At 41.2% G+C, this 13,853-nt stretch overlaps 2 protein-coding genes across 2 annotated transcripts in view; both read left to right on the top strand.

Moving 5' to 3' along the window:
• The window catches only part of iars1 (isoleucyl-tRNA synthetase 1), an 85,705-nt gene that overhangs the window by 20,603 nt on the left and 51,249 nt on the right, over nt 1-13,853 (top strand). The window contains exons 11-13 of the mRNA XM_050037637.1: nt 3,150-3,272; nt 8,224-8,315; nt 12,615-12,713. Of these exons, the coding sequence (XP_049893594.1) occupies nt 3,150-3,272; nt 8,224-8,315; nt 12,615-12,713 (314 nt within the window). The remainder of the gene's footprint in view (nt 1-3,149; nt 3,273-8,223; nt 8,316-12,614; nt 12,714-13,853) is intronic.
• Nucleotides 4,068-6,319, top strand: LOC126385731 (desmin-like). Its single transcript, XM_050037635.1, has one exon. The coding sequence runs from the start codon at nt 4,155-4,157 to the stop codon at nt 5,289-5,291; it is 1,137 nt and encodes a 378-aa protein (XP_049893592.1). The 5' UTR covers nt 4,068-4,154; the 3' UTR covers nt 5,292-6,319.

Below are 13,853 nucleotides of genomic sequence, written 5' to 3'. Positions count from 1 at the left end.
AGATGAGTGCGAAGGGACCGTCTACAGAGTGCAAAACCGAAAAGAGAAGGCCTAAAATAAAAATATTCAGTAGTTTTTCTCGTATACAGTATGGTATCCCCAAAATCACCTCACACACATTCAATTAATAGAACTCCTAAAATATGTTGCTTGATTAAAAAAAAGAAAAGGAGTGTTTGCCTGAGCCAGTTGAAGCCACAGTACACATGTGCCTGTGTAGCCGTGATCAGGATGGTATGATTTATTTACTTATTTATTTATTTAACATTGACTTAAATGGCGTTCCATACACTACTGTAGTTTGCCATGAGTACAAAAGTCTATGATAGCATGAAATGAAAACTGCTAACAGACGTTGTGAATTCGCACCCACTAACAAGTGTTTTCAAATATTGTGATAAATGTCCAGACCAGTCAGATCCTAATGAATAATGGATGTTCTATGACAGTTTATCAGTGTCTTAGGCATAAGCCTGCTAGTCGAGACTCTAAATCGAGACCTCGACCAACAAAGGCTTTTAAGGATTAAGACAAGAGACTAACAGAGTGCAAGATATACATCAAGCAGTGCACTGTGGTGGCTGAGTGTACTGTGTGCAGCCGTTGATCCCTCTCCCTTCTGTCACTGTCACGGGGCTCAAACCTGCTTTCTGTCAGGATCACCCTCCTCCTTTTTAATTATAATGTACTTCACTTCCTCGAGTGATTTGGAATGAAGTTGAGAAATGTACTTCTGAAACGTTGCTTCGAGTAAGCTTGTTTATCCCGTCCTGCAGATGCTCATATGGAGCACACTCTGGAGGAAAACAAGGTCACCTCTTGTCAAGTGTTGTGCTGTGGATGGCTTCACTGCCGTCCTGTGTTTAAAAGTTTGTCTTTCATGTGTGTCCAGGAGCATTGCCTCTACCAATATAATTCAGTTATGTTCTATTTCTATATTTGCTCGTTTTCTGAAATTGCAGAGGGTTTTTTTTGTTGTAGTTTTTAAAGTGGTCAACATGTTTTCCCAATTTTCTGCTGCTTTACTGCTTTGAGTGCCTTTAGCCATGGCAGGTGTAGCTCCTGTAGACTGGAGTGGACACATGCGACCATACAGTAAATCACATAGGAAAGTCAAAGATTCAAATCATTAGTCGGAGACCTCTCAGGAAAAGAGGCTTTGCCTGGTCAGGGTCCGGGATGACGTTATCCTCTGCCTTTTGCTTAGAAGTGGTGAATTTACAGTTTAGAACGGCCTAATGCGATATAATCTATGTCTTTTGTGTAGTGCAGTTAGCATGCTAGCTCAGATGGCTAACTTGGCTTGTCTACATGTCGCTGTCACCCTGAATTCCCGCAGAGCCCCGTTAAATAATCTGGCATTTTAACTCAGAATTGACAAATTTCTGAGTCCGAGGTAATTACTAAAATATTTGTATTAAATGCTACAGTACCAGTGTAATCCTGCAGTCGAAATTCCTGAGGAGCGGTGCTATCAGAGGTATTGGGTCATTGCTAATAGGTTAGATGCCCTTGTCAAGGGCAGATGGATGCCCCTGTGGCTGTAGCCAGCTGTGGATACACACTCAGTCTTCCTTTCTGGCATGGCTTCCTCCTCTGCACTCTGTGCTTATTTCAGCTCAGTCCCCATGGGGCTGTTAAGTAACCCCTTGAGATCAACATCCCGTATACATTTTGGTTTTAAATGTGTTTTTTTAATTAAATTTGGTCACAGTTCTGTTATTTGGTGATCACAGTCACATTGATCGGTTGATGGAAACACAAATATATTTCCTCTGGAGATATACAGCGGGAGGAAAAGCACTGTCAAAATACATTTCTCAAATTTTATGTTGTCATGACTGGATGTGAAATGACCCCTGGAGCCATCCATCTCGGATCCTGACAGGGTGTTTGAATACAAAATACATTTACAGCTGGACAGTACTCAGATCTTTCGTGCGTAGCTGCCACATACCAGCAGTGCTTCTTTCAACACTGCAAAAAGTATCTAGCTCAACAAGGAATTTAATATGGAGTCATAACATAGCTTTAAACTAGTGAAACTGGCTGCCAAAGGGGTTAGATAATTATTTTCATGTGATTCGGGTTTCTGCACACATCACTGCAGTCTGTATGAGAAAGTAGGTTTGTCCTCTTTATATAGCCGTAGATAGGAACATTTTTCTTTATAAGGCCATATTACATGAACTGCCTCTTTATTTATGTTCCCTACTGACTCCTAAAACTATCAGTAGCTGCAACCTTCGGTCACTCGGACAGTTACTAATGCAGTCATTTCTGGAACCTGCACTGACTTAAATGAAAGTGCTTTTAAAATCTCTGCTCTTTCATCTTGGTGTCAGCTGCAGAATGACCTAAACTAGATTATATTATAAGCGTGGAAGATTTTGAAAACAAGATTAAGGACTATTTAACCACTGAATGCGTACATGTGGTTACTGAACGCTGCTAATTCAATTGTTTGCTGTAAATTGGCTGTATGTTTTAAGTCTGTTGCTGGTTTTCTCTATGTAGAAGTGTTATGTTGTTTGTTTTAAACTTTTGCTGTTGTGTTTGTAGTTTGTTAGCTGTCTTATATGAAACTCTTTGTGCCGATGTCTTGGCACGTTTTTTAAAGGATAATTCCACATAGCATATTTTTAATTCCTTCAAACACATTTTCAAGTTGAGGTAATAAGATACAGTTCATGCCTTTGTTATAATTAGGGTTGCAAGTTATAATTATTTTCATAATTGATCAATCAGACGATAATTTTCTAATTTAACTGATAAATTTTTATTCCTATAAAAAGTCAGGGAGTAGAGAAAAATGCCTATCACACTTTTCTTGAATCCAAAGCTGACATTTAACCCGAAGCTATTAAGTTTACTATCATAGGACGAATAAGAAAGTCAGATTTTGGGGAACACTTTTGCAAAAAAAAAAAAAAAAAAAAAAACCTAAAAGGACTAATAGATTATCAGAATAATTGCCAATTAATGTTTTGTCGATCCACTGTTAGATTAATTGACTAGTAGTTTAAGCTGTAGTTGCGATGTGTATTTATGTATTTGCAGTGAATTAAATGTGGTATAAATATAGATTTAGGTAACACAAATACCCTTTCTCACTAAACCCTTTAAACTGTGTATTATTCTCTCCGCAGGATGATTACAGGGTGTGCACCGAATACAAGATCATCCAGAGGGACCAAGCTCCTATCTGCCCTGTGGACGCCTCGGGCTGCTTCACTTCAGAGGTCACTGACTTTGCGGGACAGTATGTCAAAGTGAGTGACACATCAGACATTTACATGTAGATTAGGTTAGCACACATTTCAGGGTTTTCCACCCCTGGTAAGAGCCACTGGTATGATACTCGGGATAAAACCCTGAACGATATTGATAGCCGGTTTAATTCAACATTTCATTTGCCGCTCTCTGGGCACCCAGTCTCGTATTCCTCTCCATTTCCTGTGTTTATATCTGGAGAATATGTCTTTCCATAATCATTTTTTCCTTTTTCACTCTGAACAGTGCTTCTGATATGTGTTCTTTCATTTTAGTCATATGTTTAAGGCTTTTAATAATTATGTTTGGTGGTAACTGAGATGAGAATATGAAATATTCATCATGTTTTCCAGATGTAATTTAAAATTATTCTTTAGGAGCATGACTTGTTCGCTAATGTGGAGAAAGTTAAGGGAATCGGCGTCAGAGCAGTTTCACAAAGTTGTGTAGGAAAAACCTGCTGCCAAAGCACACGGTCACTGTTTATCAGTGCACTGGGTGCCCTCCCTGTCACACCCAACTTCATTACCATCCTAAGTGGGTAGTGAGTGAAAAATAGCAGTCATACATGATCTGATCACTATTTCACATCCTGGTGCAGAGGCCAGGGAGTGGACGCGACCCGCCTGGCCAGTAACAATACAGCGTTAGCTAATAAAGAGCATGCAGCCACAGGTCTCTGAGAGCCTGTCATAATCCGCTTTTGAAATATGTTAAAACCAAGCGTGAGTTTCATGGCTGTCTGAGACATTCTTTATTGCTGCATAAAAACTCAGGGGTGATCTGAGGGAGTGTCAGTCGCGTTGTGGGCTACACGAAGAGAAGCCGAGAGAGCAGCTGTTCCTCTGTAAACTGAAAATAAACCCTGTATTTTACACAACATGAGAGCGGCATCTTACACCCAGAAGAGCCTGCAGGTTAGCGGCTCCAGCGGCAGAGTAAGGGTTCAGAGCCCGTCACCTTCCCGGTGCCGTGGATCCTCATATGACAGCCGTGGACGCGCCGGTTATCGCAGCACTGCCGTGGAGTTGGGCACAGAGATACACCAGCAACATGCCAACGAGAAAGAGGAGATGCAGGAACTCAACGTCAAGTTTGCAGGTTACATCGAGAAGGTCCAGGCACTAGAGCAGAGGAATGCTGCTCTTCAAGCTGAACTGGCTGCACTGCAGGGCCGCTACAAGGGAGGCCCCACAGGCATCGGAGAAGAATATGAGCTCAAGTTTAAAGAGGTGCGGGAGCTGATTGAGGCCCTGACTAATGAGAAGGGAGCAGCTGATATCGAGCGAGGCTACATTGAAGAAGAGGTTGAGGTGTGGAGACTAAGGCTGGAGGAGGAGCTGGTGCTCAAAGAAGAGGCAGAGATGATCCTGAGTGAGTTTCGCCAGGATGTTGACAACGCCACGCTGCAGAAGGCTGAGCTGGAGAAGCGTATAGAGCAACTGGTGGCCGAGATAGAGTTCCTCAAGAAGCTGCATGATGAAGAGGTGGCAGACCTCATGAAGCAGATTGAGGACTCAAAGATTTCCGCAGAGCTGGGTGGCGATCGACCCGACCTGGCTGCTTATCTGCGCAACATGCGTGCAGAGATAGAATCTGTCGCTGCTCGCAACGTCAAGGAAGCGGAGAAGTGGTACAAGAGCAAGTTCGACACCCTCAAAGAGCATGCTGGCAAGCACGAGGAGCAAATGAAGGCCATGAAAGACGAGATCACGACCTTCCACAACCAAGTTACAGAGCTGCAGAACCAGATCGACGGGATGAGGGCTCGCAACGCATCCCTGGAGCAGCAGCTGGAGGACATGGAGATGTCCCACATGGATAAGGTGGGGAGCCTCGAGGGTGTCATCGCTCAGTTGGAGGCCCAGCTCTGCGAAACCAAACTAGAGATGACCAAGTATCTCCAAGACTACCAGGAACTGCTGCACATTAAGCTCAAGCTGGATGCAGAGATCGCTACCTACAGGAAGCTGCTGGAGGGGGAGGAGAGTAGGCTTGGAATTGCCAAAGATGCCTAAATATCTGGGATGAGAGGAGCTGCAAGTCTGAAGCAGCCACGGAGAAGACCAGCAGAGAGATCAGCTCATTATAGTTAAAAAGTTTATTCCCTATCTTACCCGTTCCTCCCCTGTTTTACCCTCCTCACTCCACGGACTGGCTGTTGTCTGATAAATGCTGATTTGAGATCTGAGTTAAAACATGTTGCTTTGATGAGTTTGATTGAGTAAACCGAGGGAATATACATGCTTATGCTAGTCAGGCGCTGGCTTGCAGGCGTATATCCCACAAAAAAGACTGTCCAACTTTCCCAAAATTTTGATTCAAATCAGGTAAAATCTGAGCAACAAAAAATGAGTAAACAAGACTACAGATCTGACCAAACTTTTGATGCCATCTTTCTGTACTTGACAGTTTCGGCAACATCTTTTGATACCCAAGTGGTATTGAAGTTTGATACCCAGCCCCTCTTCCCATTATGTTCTTGCTTACATTGTCTGCCTGCCTCCCCGTTCCTCCCAGTCCTTAATACTTCAAATTTTACATCATTTTCCAAAAAACAAGCCTCCTGTCCTTCCTTATTCCTAACCAGCTCTACCCTGTCGCCTCCAGTACCCCCCTGGTTCCTGCTGTATGGCCCTCAGGTCACCTTAGTTATACCATTTTCCATTATGACTTTTGGTGCAACACCCTTGCAACACTTTTCCAAATAAATCCCACTGTTATACCTCTCTGGTCATTTCTGTCATTCCCCTTTGCTACATCTGCTGCTTCTCTGGATCCAACTGTGGGATCTATCCTCCTTTACAAAAAATACTTGTGTCCAGCTGTGATGTACTACATCTCAGCCCAAACAAAGCAGATGTCATTAGTATTTTGACTGATGTTTAAAGTAGCCCCCTGATTTTAAATGTTCTGACACAACACAACTATTGACTATTCACACTAATGTTGACCAACTGTTCCTTAATAAAGATTGAAGTGAGTGCATACAAAACAATGCATCAATCTTTTTTCCTTTCTCCTGTGAGTTTCCTGTTGTTCTCTCTAATGATGTGCCTTTTCTTACTGGTATACTTGTTCTCTCTTTTTACTAACTTATTTCTCCGTCTGCTCTCATTCTGTCTCTCTACCTTCTCCTTTCCTTAATTTAACCTACAAAACAGGAAATGTGCTGAAAAGCAGTTCTTACCGAGTCGGGCCCAGTAAATTACAATTAGTTCACTATTTTGCTTTATCCTGTAAATAAATTCTAAATTCTGAATGTGCCTCTGAGGAATAAAGTGGCTGTGTGAATCCAGCCTGAGGTTGCTGTTTTTTCCACAGCAGGCAGCTGTGTTTAGCCGGGGTGGTTCAAATTATAACACAAGAGAAAAATGTTTTGGAAGCAGAGACTCTGCTGATTAATTATGCTTTGTGACAAAGAGATTCTAAAGTAGTCACAAGTGTGTGTGAGTAATCGAGTAAACATATCGAGTAACCCTTGTTTATACTCAATCGGCCAGATGGTGAATTTCTCTCAATTGGTTTCAGGCAAAGTTCCAATAAATGTCCACATCACAGGTGTTCTTTCATGTTTTAATGAGCCCGGGTCAGGGCATAACAAAATTTACTCCTGGCTGAGAAAGTTTAAAACCCCCCCACTCTACAAAGAGGTCACGACCAACAGTCTGCCAAACACCTTGCTGAAAAGTCATATTTACGAGCTTCCCGTGAATTGCACCGTGAGCTTGATTAGAGGGAGATGAAATAGTGCGTGATAAGGCACAGGGCTGATTGCATATTAGATTGTTTGCCATAAACATTGAGCTGGGACAGTTTCTCCCCACGTGTTTGGTGGTATTTATCATACCTGAATAAGCAGACCAGGATCTTGGCTGTGTGACCTTGTTTTTTTTCCTCAAAGGGAATCATAAAACCATGATGCGTTCAATGATCCAGAGCTTTCCCTACCTGAAGGAGAAAATGTAATATTAAGAAAATGTTGACCTTGTGATAAAGAAAGGGTAGGACAAATGTGTCGTCTTAACTCTAGCCATAGCTGGTGGAACACACTGCCAGTGATGCACAGTAGTGCTACAGTTACTTTGTAAAATACAAGAAATAAATCATGTATAAATACATGAAAATTGGTCAGTTGCTGGGTAAACATCTTATTAAAGGTTGCTTTTTTAGATTATGTATATGGGAATCACTGGCTTGTACACATAATAGTTTATCTGTATAATACAAAAGATGCAATTTAATATATTCTTAGATGCACAAATGTGTGGAATCATCCATAAGTTTTTTTTTAACCTCTGCAGTTTTAAATACTGCTAACATGTTTTGGCAGAACTTGTAATAAATATTATCTTAACATTATCTTAACATAGTAGAGAGAATGTAACCAGCAATGGACATAAAGAAAAAAGACAGGATAAGAAAAACTAATTGTATTTTTAAAGATTTGCTGCATGAAGAATCTGTTCTCTGCTGGCTCCAGTAAAAAGGGTCCACTTGTGGAAAGGACAGCTTGTTAGTGCGTCCATTAATAGAAAGTGAGAAGAAAAATGGTGAGATGCAGAAGAGCCAGAATGCCTAATTTAAAAAAAGCTTGGGTTGCAAATGTGCTTTCATTATCTGGTTTTTACTTAGGCTTTTAGTATCAGCCCCAAATCACCTCCTCTTTCATATTTAAACAAGTTAACAGCAGCTGAAAATCTTGTTTTTGCTGACTTCCTGTGCTTCAACCTCTCACCTTGCAGCGGTGATGTACAGGTGTGCTCCAGTGTGTGAATAAACTATGACATCACAGTTGGGTGTAGTTACAGGTGCACACTCCTGACGACACCCAAACACAGGGAAACTTTAACCACAGAGGACAGTGAGACACAGCTTTTGAGCTTGGTCTTCTGTTTCTCTTTAAAGCTGCATGTTGTAAATCATGTCTTTTTTGTTTTTCTTTTACAGGATGCTGACAAGAACATCATCAAGTGGCTGAAGGAGAAGGGTCGCCTCGTCAATTCCAGCACTTACAAACATAGTTACCCCTTCTGTTGGAGGTGAGACATGTACAGAGTTCAAACATTACCTCTGTCAAGTTAGAGTGGCTCCTTCCAACTCACAGCTTCAATCTGATGGGTGATTTCACAATAGGGCTGTAATCAACCAAAGAAAATCTTGGTACTGAAATTCTACCTGCTCTTCAACCAATCTATTGGTCGATTGGGAAAAATGTCTGCACTTATCTCTAGGTTAACTAAATTGGCCACAGCACACTGAGTGTCTACCGAAGCATTTTTTTCCTGTCACAGGGCTCATCATTAACACTCGCTCAGGGCAACCTAAGACTGCGTTGAACTGCAGTGTCTTTTTGGAGACTTTCAACCATGTACTTCTGTGGAGGGGTGCCACAGTAAAGGCTGCCGAGCTACCTAAAACAGTCCCATCTAAAAAAGAAGTCATTGTTGGTGCAAGTATCTAGTGTTGTCACGGTACCAAAATTGGGACCCACGGTACAATACCAGTGAAAGTATCACGGTTCTGAGTAGTATCACGATGCCACAGCGAAAATGAGGCAGATGTGCCTTTTGTCATTTATAAAAAGATAAATCACTTTTCTATAATACATCAATGATATTTCAATGGAATAAATTACTTATTGACTTATTCATACTTCAAAAACAGCATCTATAAGTGATGAACATAGGGGGGATCAAAATAAAATAAATAAATAAAATAAAAATCAACCCTCCTCCTCTGATAAGTAAAGAACAGTCCCTAAAGTGCGGTGAGGTTTGTGGACCGTTACCTGCCACAAAGAGAGAAATGTGAACGGCTCGTTTCTCCTCTGACACGTCACATACCTTTGTGGCACCACGGCTCGGCTGTTCAGGTACTTCTGGGCAGTCATGACACCATGAAGAGGAAATTATTGGACCTGGAGCTGGGCTTCTCAGTCGCCAATAAACCGTTATCTTGCGGTGGTCATAGTGCTCTGCTGTATTCCTGTCTGTGACCCCCGTTCAACCCACAACTGGCAGGATTCGCCTTTTGTTTCTGCTGCTGGTTGAAATCTGCACTTGCACAGCGTGCTCCTGAATTACTTCTTTTGCTTGCACTAAACTATTTTTAGTCGCAAATGCGAGTAAAATGCTCGCACCGTAGAGCTCTGTGGAAAACAAATCACTGTGGCATATATAAGCAAATCTAGCCTACAAGTCAAAAGAAATAAATAATAACTTTCACTGCTCAAAGATTCTCATTAGCTCAGCTAATACCTGAAATGTCACTGGAAAACAAACCACTGCAGCAGCATATTGAGTGCCAAGTGGCCAGCATGCACCGTTATTGGACGGCGCATGGACACTCACCCTCTTGCGAGTGGACTTTGAACTTATCCCACAGTAGTGGTGCCGTGAGGTACCGTGGTACTATGGTACTCCAACATTATGGTATCATATGTACCGTGGTGTTTTAGTACCGCGGTCTACCGTTGGTACCAGTATACTGTGCAACACTACAAGTATGATATATTGAGAGTATTTTCTCTGTTTACACACTAACTGATTGAGGCAGCAGTAGACCAGCAACTTCTTGTTATACAAAGTAAAATTACTGTTTTTGTCAGTGGAGTCTGGCAGCTTTGAGATGAAGACATCAGATCCTCTGCAGAAAGAGCTGTCTGACAGCAAGGTGAAACGGTGAAAATATTCGTAAAAATACAGCGTACACTTAAACGGACATGATTTAAAAAATTTTTTTTTTTAAAAAAATGAACCCTTTGAGATAGTGTCTGCTCAGGGCCTTTGATTTTATGAATGTGACACGATGGTCTCTACCTGAAAGATATTAACTTTGTGATTTAGTCTATATTTGGTCAGGTGGAAAATTTGAGTCCTTGAGATGAGGAAGATGGTGGTTGCAAGTGGTGCACAAGTCACGGTGTTATCAGTGGCTGCAATCCATTTTTTGTGAATTTGCCAGTGAGTCCTCCACTTTGAACCCTTTACAACAGTGGTTATAGACTAAACCCACCTGCTTCAGATTAGGGTTAGTTAAGTTATTTTATTAAATATTACATTTGCTACTTCAATACGGTCAGCCTCATTTAGTGTAAGGAGACATAATGTACAGTTCAGCATTCAGTACGGTGGAAAAAGTAAAGGTTTGAAGTCCTCTGTGCTCACGTTTCCCTCAGGAGCATCAGGATGTCAGTTGAGGTTTTGTGGTCTCTGCACAGAATCAACTCACAGCCAATGTCAGTATGTCAACACACACATACTGTTACTTCTGAACGTTCCACATTATCACATCATAACTAATAGGCACATGTAGGTGCACACACACATACACGCACACACAAACTTTCTTTTTGAGCTAAATCACTGTCTCGCTTAGAGCAGCTGCAGCCTGACCTGAGCAGGATTAATTAACCCAGTAAATATGCAGAGATGTGCTCTTTAAGCCACAAAGAGACACAGGCTTGTAGAGATGAAACAGTTGTGTGATTAACTACTCAGCACCTGTAAGGTAGAACTGGAGAGAAATGTGCTTTGGACAAAACTTGGATCCTCAAACCACAAATTGGTGGTGGAGATGAAAAAGCAGAACATTACTTAAACATGTGAGGCAGCAAAGAGTCAAATGAGTTTAAAGAATTACGAAAGTAAAAATAATGATTTACATGTACGTTCAGAACACAACTTTCAGCTTAATGTGACTTGGCTCATATTTTTCTCTGCTGTTCTGTGGACTGAGAAAGAACGTTTTTCTGTCAAGAAGAGTCCACAGCTCTGTGAGGATGTACTTTGGCACAGAGGAGCTTTGAGCTACATGTTAACATGATCACAACGACAGTGCTGACACTGAAGATTTTTAGCAGGTATACTGTTAATACATGTTCACCAACGGACGTTCCTAATCAGTACCTATCAGTAACACATGGGACAGCTGATACATGAAGGTGAGTACAAAGTTTGATCAAAATCCATTATTGAAATGTTTTGCCGAAAACCACAAATCTCAACCTCGTGGTGGTGCGAGGGAAAAACTGAGGGGCTCACGGAACTCATCGTGGTTCATTCCTTGGGCACCATGAATGTCTCTACATTTTATGGCAAACTACTGAAAACAGGGCTCCTGTGGACCCTTAAAAAGTCTGAAAGGGCATTTATTTCATTTTAAGGCCACTATTCACTAAAATGTCTTAAATCAATCTCAATAAGTCTCAAAATGGTAAAACATGGGAAGTTATGATATTTTATTTCGAAGGTTGTGCTGTAAAATTAGAAAGTAATTGCGAACATGGATAAACTGATTTGGTGGTCATAGGTCAAGGTCACTGTGACCTTGCATCTCATTCTTGTGAGCATTATATCTCAAGAGGGCCTTGAGGGAATTTTCTCAAACTTGGCACAAATGTCCACTTGGACTCAAGGATGACCAGATTAGAATTTGGTGGTTGAAGGTCAAAGGTCAAGGTCACTGTGACCCCACAAAACATGTCTTTGGCGACAACTTAAGTATTCATCTGCTAATTCTGACAAAATTTGACACAAATGTCTGATAGGCTAGAACAATGATGCACTGACATTTTATATCCAAAAGGTCAAAGGTCAGCTTCACTGTGACATCATCATGTCCTGTAAAAACACTTTTCTGGCCATATTTCAACATCATATCTCAGGAGCAGATGGGGAGACATTTGATCAGATACTGAATTAGTGACACTGATCTTGAAACTGTGGTGTTTGTATAAATCTTCCGTGCTGCTGAGGGGAAAATGTATGTGAACTATCTGTGTTTTCACTGACCTGATTGTAAGGTTGCAGCGGTATACCAGTTTCAAGGTAAACCATGATATGAAAGTTGAAGATTATCAGACTGTGAACATTTGCTTATCTACGATATTGGGGAAAACAAGCAGCTAGACAGAGAATTTCACCTTTATTTTAGTTTTCAAAAGGGAGACATTCTTCCATCAAAGAATATTTTCTAAGATGCTTATCGTACCGTGAAAATCTCATATCTTCACCCTCATAAACTCTAAATGCCACTGGACTGGTTGGCAGAGACATACAATCGCAAGACGGTAATTCTAGTTTTTTTTTTAAATAATTCACCTAATGCCTCTCACGTTAATGGCAGGCAGATCAGGAAAGCAGAACCAACAACATTCATATTTTGTTTCTGGCTGGGATGCTCAGAGCAGATGGTCCACTGTCCGCTAGCTGTGTACTGGATGACATGGGGAAGTGCAATGAATGAAAATGTAAACTGGCTTAATTATTATTTCTTAACTTTTTAAAATCAGAATGTTGCGTCCTCATGCTTTATGTAATGTGCTTGTTGACTTTTAGATCTGACACGCCCCTGATCTACAAAGCCGTCCCCAGCTGGTTTGTTCGAGTGGAGCACATGGTGGAGAAACTACTGGACAACAACAGCAAATGCTACTGGTAAGCTGTTTTCTGCGACAGGTGGTAACTATCTTGCTGCTAAGTGACAGAGTGAACTGACAGCAATGAGCACCATGTGGTCTGAAATACTTCAAGACAGGACAGACAGCAGTCACAGTCCCAAAACAGTTGCAGTTGCGATTCTGCAGGACCATATCAAGTTGTTCATTGCAGTCATGGGCCGGTCTTGGCAGGACAGCTGTGTATCAATCTTAAATGTGAAGATATGGGATTGAATCTGCAAGGTGTTACAGGAAATTTTCTCTGTCTGTCATTAAGTAGGGTTAAAATCCTCATCAAAGCACAGTATTATGATGCACACGGGACTGATGTTTTATAGAAAACATTAGCGTGATGATGCTAATTTTAAAGGCAGAACATGGAGCAAAAGTAAGCGTCAGCATGATAGCATTGCTAAGTGGTATTACCCCTGGTGCTCCCAGTGCTCTTTTCTGAGCCACAGTAGCTGCCTCTGGTAATGGGACTGTCAAACTGAGATGAATGACTAGCCGCTAGGAAGGTGAAGACGCACAGACACACATGTACACAGAGACCGGCACAAACGCACACACTACTGTAAAGGCTGTATTGCTTATCTTAGGAGCACAAGTGTTGTACCATGTCCCTATGTATGTTAAAGTCATTTACAGTTTGTTATAGAGTGTGATTCTGAATTTAAACATTTTATTTTAAAAAAATACCAAAAAAAGCAGTTGCTGATCAAATTCCTAATTGATTAATTGACTAATTGTTTCAGCTCTAGAATGGAACGCAAAAAAAATGTAGTAATCAACTTTTACTGAATAGTCTATCAATAATAAGAGTAATCGAGTGAGACATACCTTTGCTTTATTAAGGGCAATAGTAAATATACTAAAGAGAAAATAAGACAGGTCTCGTAAGGGAAATTACTGTTTTTCTCTTTTTTTTTATTGCTTAAATTGCACACAGTAATCGGGCTCCATTGCTACTTACACCACCTAATATTTAGCTTTTTGGGGTATTTTATGCATCACTGTAAGGGAGTAGGTGTGTATCTGTGCGAGTGACTGTCATAATAATAACATGAATGAAGCTCAGGCATTCACAAATTGACTGCATTTTATTTTCTGTCGTTGTGTCCCCAAGCTAGCTCAGCTT

This window comes from Epinephelus moara, chromosome 24 (assembly GCF_006386435.1).
Source record: "Epinephelus moara isolate mb chromosome 24, YSFRI_EMoa_1.0, whole genome shotgun sequence".
Lineage (NCBI taxonomy): Eukaryota > Metazoa > Chordata > Actinopteri > Perciformes > Serranidae > Epinephelus > Epinephelus moara.
Note: the sequence above shows the minus strand (reverse complement) of the source record. Positions and strands in the feature narration are given on the sequence as shown.

Excerpts from the sequence above, each read along its gene's own strand:
- LOC126385731 (XM_050037635.1), top strand. The coding sequence starts at position 4,155 with ATGAGAGCGGCATCTTACACCCAGAAGAGCCTGCAGGTTAGCGGCTCC.